Source organism: Myotis brandtii, unplaced genomic scaffold, assembly GCF_000412655.1.
Source record: "Myotis brandtii unplaced genomic scaffold, ASM41265v1 scaffold486, whole genome shotgun sequence".
Lineage (NCBI taxonomy): Eukaryota > Metazoa > Chordata > Mammalia > Chiroptera > Vespertilionidae > Myotis > Myotis brandtii.
This window is the reverse complement of record NW_005368569.1, coordinates 504,396-510,632: the sequence shown is the minus strand read 5'-3', so window position 1 is coordinate 510,632 and position 6,237 is coordinate 504,396. Positions and strand designations below refer to the sequence as shown.

At 44.4% G+C, this 6,237-nt stretch overlaps 1 protein-coding gene across 4 annotated transcripts in view; it reads left to right on the top strand.

Moving 5' to 3' along the window:
* The first annotated feature begins 68 nt into the window (after positions 1-68).
* DYNC1LI2 (dynein, cytoplasmic 1, light intermediate chain 2) overlaps positions 69-6,237 on the top strand; it is a 39,902-nt gene continuing 33,733 nt past the window's right edge. For 3 of the 4 annotated variants that reach the window (XM_014547843.1, XM_014547845.1, XM_014547844.1), the window contains exons 1-2: positions 69-225; positions 2,134-2,250. In XM_014547843.1, the coding sequence (XP_014403329.1) occupies positions 84-225; positions 2,134-2,250 (259 nt within the window). In that variant the 5' untranslated portion in view covers positions 69-83. The remainder of the gene's footprint in view (positions 226-2,133; positions 2,251-6,237) is intronic. The other variant, XM_005876349.2, reaches the window with a different exon arrangement.

The following is a 6,237-nucleotide window of genomic DNA, read 5'->3' as shown; positions in this document are numbered from 1 at the left end:
CTCTCCCCTGCCGCCTGGACAGCCGGGGAGTGGCCCGGTCCCTCCGCCCGAGGCTGGGGGTTGCCCCCTTGCAGAGCCCAGTGATGCTGGCATGGCTGGCATGGGGAGGTCCGGTGTATTCCTTAGTCACTTGGCCGCAGCATCAACGCTTTCCTTCAAATGTTCCCGACTCCCGCGCTCGGAACCTCACCTCCAGGTTCACCAGACGTGAGCGGGGAGTGGGGCGTGAGTACGCGAGGAAGTCAGGGGGAGCAGGCGGGGAACAAGGTGGCGTGGGGTCGGGCAGATGGTACAGGAGTCGCCCCTCGATTTCCATGCGAAGTTAGTTGAAGGGACTCTGCACGGAACAGCTGGCCTCGGAGTCTTCGTCCAGAGACTTCACTGCCTTATTCCAGCCCTCGCTGCTGGGTTACCTGGGTCGGGGCCCTGAACGTCTCTGGTTTCCATCTCATCCTGCAAGTGGGGGAGTTGGACGGGGTTCGCTCATAGGGCAAAAACCCATTTGTTGAGTGAGAGCCGTGGGCCGGCACCGGGCAGCACAGAGAGCTGTCAGACAGGACAAGAGTCTCTGTCCGGGGAGACACAGATGTGTTGGTGATTGCACTCTACCAGCGAGGCCTAGGCAGATTCTCGTGGGAGCATCACACTGCTTGGTGCTGTTTTGAAAGAGGGTGATTTGTGATTTGGGGGGGGGGGTCAGGTGTTTTGAAGGATAAGTGTCACCATGCAGGGGTGCAGAGGTGACCAGAAGGTGTGGGGGCCCCTGGCTGGTTTGGCTCAGTGGATAGAGCATTGGTCTGGGAACTGAAAGGTCCAGGTTCGATTCCTGTCAGGGGCCCATGCCCCGGGTTGTGGGCTCGGTCCCCAGTGGGGGGCTTGCAGGAGGCAGCCGATCAATGGTTCTCTCTCATCATTGGTGTTTCTATCTCTCTTTCCCTCTTCCTTCCTCTTTGAAATCAATAAAAATAAATTTTAAAAAAGGTGTGGGGGTTTTGGAGCTTTCGGAAGCTCTTTGTGTGAGATGACTGCAGTGGTGTATTGGGGGTAGATTGTGGAAGGCTGAGGAGCTGATGCTTTTCTCCTGGAGGCCTCTGATTGTCAAGGACCTTTTATTTCACCTCCTTCCCTCCCTTAATCCTGGTGGGAATCCCTTCCAGGAGGGGAGCAGATGGTCTTCTGTAGGTGAGGACCATTGCACTGGATGAGAGAGGACCCTTAGAGATCTTCAAGAAGTAGGGTATCAAGGCACTCGATCTGGGCTGTAGAAAGGGAATTCTGGCAGCCGAGTAGCAGGTGGCTCACCGTGAGCAGGTACTCGAGTCAGGCTGACAGTACCTGCTGGGTACCACGTGGTCCCGATGGAGGGCCTGAGTAAGGCAGTGGCGTTGGGGATGGGGAAGGAGACTTTTGATCTGTGGAATGCCTTTCAGTTCTCCTGTAGGTTCATATTATTAAATCTTAGGGGTGCTTAGTGATATTCCTTGGTGGTGGTGGTTCTTGATGTTAAGGTTTGTTTTTTGGAGGGGAGTGGTTGTTAGTTGGCTGGAGGGGGATGAGGAAGTGCTTGGTAATTACTGAGATTGTGCTTAAGAGTTTTGCGTAGGTCTGTAATTATTTTCATTAGTTTCCTAGCCATCAGGATGCTTATGAAAGAGATATACTAAAATGAAAAGTGAAGAATAGCTTCCGTTCTTCATCATTGTGACGCAGGATCAGACTTTTTTTTTAGTTAAGAGTTCCTGTGTTTTAAGGTTAATTATATTTGGAAGATTGCTTGCGTTTCTTGTGGTAAAAGTTTATTTTGTGAGCAACTAGCTCCACCTTTTACTTTCAGTTCTCCAAATGCATGTCTTATAAATTGTAGATAGGGCCTGTGGACCTGCTCTAGTCCTTCCCTTGTGAAATAAGGGCAACTGCAATAGAATGTCATTTTAGATGTTGGGATTTGCCACCTTTATCACCCCTCCCCACACCAACCACTCTTAAAGCAAAGCCTGCTGTGTTTATGAATGCAGGTGAGAGACCTCAATAGCAGGCTTTGCAGGAAATTCTTAGTTCTTAGTGTGAATGTCAAGACTCCTCATCCCTGCCTATAGTAAACAGTACACTTTGTCTTATACCCATTATTTGTAGGTGAAGATGGTTCTGGGAAAACAACCCTCATGACTAAACTACAAGGAGCTGAGCATGGCAAAAAAGGAAGAGGCCTAGAGTATCTCTACCTCAGCGTCCATGACGAGGACCGAGATGGTGAGTGAAGCGTTGGTCCGTGGTGAGGGTTGCATGCAGGGCTCTGACACCTTGGTTGCAGCTCCTGCAACATGGCTAGGCATTCTCGATTTTCTGTTTAGTTCTGTCAACCAGTGGTCGTGTTGCCAAGTCAACGCCAACAGGAATCCCCAATTTGGGGTGTGGTGAAGAAGGAAACTTTATTTAGTGCAAAAAAGCTTAATTGTGAAAACAGCACAGCTACGGAACAGCTTAATAGTGTTAACATCTCAGTTAGGGAGCAGCGCCTGGCTTTGAGGAAGCCCTGGGGCAAGGCCTCTCTTTCACTAGGCAGCTTAGCTCTGCTCCACCTATTTGCTCTGCTCTGCTCTAGTGAAACATCTTCAGTGGGAAACACAGTCTTCTGTCTTCATTAAAAAGGGAAGTGCACTTCCCAAGATAGAGGGGAGCTGACTTATATAGACAGAAGTCCCTGTCCCTAGGCCCTGATTGGTCAGTGAAGATGCTGATGGGGATTTAGTTGTGTAGCTCCTATTGAACTGGGCAAGTTTCAGCCCTGTTGGCTGTTACAGGATTCCAGGAACTCCTCTGTAAGGGCTGGCTCAGATGGCAGAAACACAGTGCAGACAGGCAGTCAGTGTAGGAGGCAGGCAGCTTGGTGCAGGCTTCTCCCTGAAGCGTGGTTTGCATGAGAGGCCCCGGTTTAGAAATGGCAGCTAGGCCCTGTTTTTTTGTGTGTGTTTTTAATTTGAGCCCAGTAGCCACCAGGAACCCTTCTTAGTAGGTATATTCTTTCTTGGAGAATAATTCACAGGGGAATCGATGAAGTGTATGTCTTTATAGGACTTGACTCACTTTTCTTTTTAGAGTATGTTAGTGAAAATTGGGAATAGGGCTGTCAGCTGCTGCTCTGGGTAACCCTCACTTACAAGGAGACACTGAAGGTAGTTCCAGATGTACATAAAGGTAATAAGATGTTTTTAAAAGCTCTGAACTTTTCTATGAGAGAAACGCATGGCAGACTGATCCATTGTTACTCTACCTGGTTCTAGTGGAGGATCTGAAATGGGTGTGGTTCAGAATGTAATAGTTCAACAAATATTCACAGGAGACTCTTCTGAGTCTCTTTGTGACAGTGTAAAAATGCTAATTTCCTGTGTTTCTTTCAGTGGAAAGAATAGGAGCTCATATGTGATAATACTCTCTTTTAATTCCTCATTTCAAGAATGTGGATAGTAATAGTTTCTACCTACAGAGTAGTTGGGTTGATTAATAGTGCATGGTAAGCACTTTTATAAGGATTAGATATCATTTTACCACTTGAAAAAGTATATATTTATATTGATTTCAGTGAGGAAGGGAGAGGAAGAGAGAGATAGAAACAGTGATCGGCTGCCTCCTGCATGTGTCCTATTGGGGATCAAGCCCGAAATGTGGGCATGTACCCTTGGCCGGAATCGAACCTGGGACCTTTCAGTCTGCAGGCCGACACTCTATCCACTGAGCCAAACCAGCTAGGACTCATTTTATAATTCTTTCTTGTAAGTATAATTATGGCCAGAACCGGTTTGGCTCAGTGGATAGAGCGTCGGTCTGCGGACTGAAAGGTCCCAGGTTCGATTCCGGTCAAGGGCATGTACCTGGGTTGCGGGCACATCCTCAGTAGGAGGTGTGCAGGAGGCAGCTGATCGATGTTTCTCTCTCATCGATGTTTCTAACTCTCTATCTCTCTCCCTTCCACTCTGTAAAAAATGAATAAAACATATTTAAAAAAAAAAAAGTATAATTATGAGCTGGATTGGAGTAATGGTTTTTGGTTACCATTACTCAGTTGCCTCCTTTATAAACTTAGGCTTTAGGGTTGGGGCCGTAGGGAGATGGTACAGGAGTCACTCCTATACTGTTATTTATTTTAATGGCTCTAAAATAATTATTGGTGTCTAGGTCTTTTTATTTATAGGAAAGTTATGTAGTTAAGGATGAAATATAGTCATTAAATTACTTTTTTTATACATATATTTTTATTCATTTCAGAGAGGAAGGGAGAGGGAGGGAGAGAGAGATAGAAACATCAGTGATGAGAGAGAATCGTTGATCGGCTGCCTCCTGTACACCCCCTACTGGGGATTGAGCCTGTAGCCTGGGCATGTACCCTGACCAGGAATCAAACTGTGACCTCCTGGTTCATAGGTCGATGCTCAACCACTGAACCACACCAGCCGGGCTAAATTACTTTCTTTATGTTTTCCTTTACCCACTTAAACAGTAAGGATCATGATATAAGGGCGATTATATATAAGAGGGCAGATCTCACCACCTCTGGCCCTCTATTTCCTTATTGCTAAAATGAAGAAGCTGGACTCAGGTCCTTTCCAGTATGATAATTCTTTGATCTCCAAGAGTCATTATTAGTAAGAGGGCTCGGGTAAGGATTGCTTGTTAAAGCTTGGAGAACTGCGCTGTGTTAATGGTAACTTACTGGTAATCTTAGAACTCCAGGGACTTATTCCTCCTCCTCCTCCCCAGTTTCCTTTGCCATGCTGAAAATTCCCTGAAGGATGTGACAGAAAGGTTGAAGGTAGACCCGGTGCTGAGGATTCTCCTTGTGTAAAAAGGACAGAGACATTCAGGTGCCATTTAGGCCGAATGGAATCGGCGTGAGTAGGACAACTGAGCCAGGCCTAGAGGGTCTCATGTGTCTGAGTCTTTTGCTTCCTGTCTTTGTTGGGCAGCATGGTTATTGTGAAAAGAAACTGGGCATTGGAGCCACACAGAACCGGTTCAGAAACCCATATAGTCACTAGTTGTGACTGACTGAACCACTCTGCACCTCAGTTTCCTCATTTTTAGAATTGGGTAATATATGTTTTGTAGGTTGACAGGATGAGAGGTGGTATGTATCACATGTAACTCAGAGCTTAAGACACAGTGGTATCTATAGTGCCTTTTGAAAAACATGGTGCAGATACTCTGTGACTCCAAGGCCTCCTGTTTCAAGATGGCACAAGCATATTTCATGCCAACACATCATATTAACCATATTCATTTGCCTTTGAGTTGAAGTACATGTTAACTTTATTTCAGATTCCTTAAAAACTTTTTGGTCTTTGCATTTATGGGATTTTTTCTAGGCCACCTATTTGCAGGTTCCTCTTTGAATCTGTGGTTAACTATATATCTTTCAGCTGTAGGCTTTTTATTATTATTATGTGATGAGACTAGGTTATAAATATAGCTTGTTCCTGGTTTGTGGTAGGACATGACATGTCAAAGGACCACTGCCTTCAGGGTTGGGGGCATTTGTTTAACTCCACATGGGATGTGTATGATCTGCATGCATATGGGTGAGTTACGTGTAGTGGGCAGTGGGAAGAGAGACTGAAAAAAGGAACTGCCTGGTAAGGGGCAGGCTTTAAAATTTGTGGCCTTTATATACAAAGAAATTTTTTTTTGAAGAAATTCACATAACCCAGTCCAAAACTGCTATCTAAAATGTATTAGAGTTTTGATACCCCTGAAACAAATGCAAAATAATATTGAATGTAAACTGTAATTGAAAAATAAAATGTATTAGAGTTTTGAAAGTTTAGCTAGATGTAGATACCTTATTATACTGTTGAAATAAAGTCAGGATAATAAGTATTTTTTACAGTATGTTGATTATACAAGAAAAGGTAGTTAACAGCAGACAGATTTTTAAGATGTATGTTGGAATTTATTGGGAAATACGTTTAATGACATTATATTTTGATCGTAGGAGTTCTTCCTCGATGCACTTTTTTTTTCCCCTCGATGCACTTTTGAAAAAAAATTTTTTCCTTAAACACGGTGACAACTTTTTTTAGATATATTATCAATTTGGAGAATTATCTTTATAATTTGGTCATCCAGTTATGATTTTGGAAATATGTTTCATTAAATGTCAGCACATGCACGTTGTGTGAATGTTTTTAACTTTTTATTAATGGAAAACAAAAAGTATCTATCTATATATAATCTTTTACATAT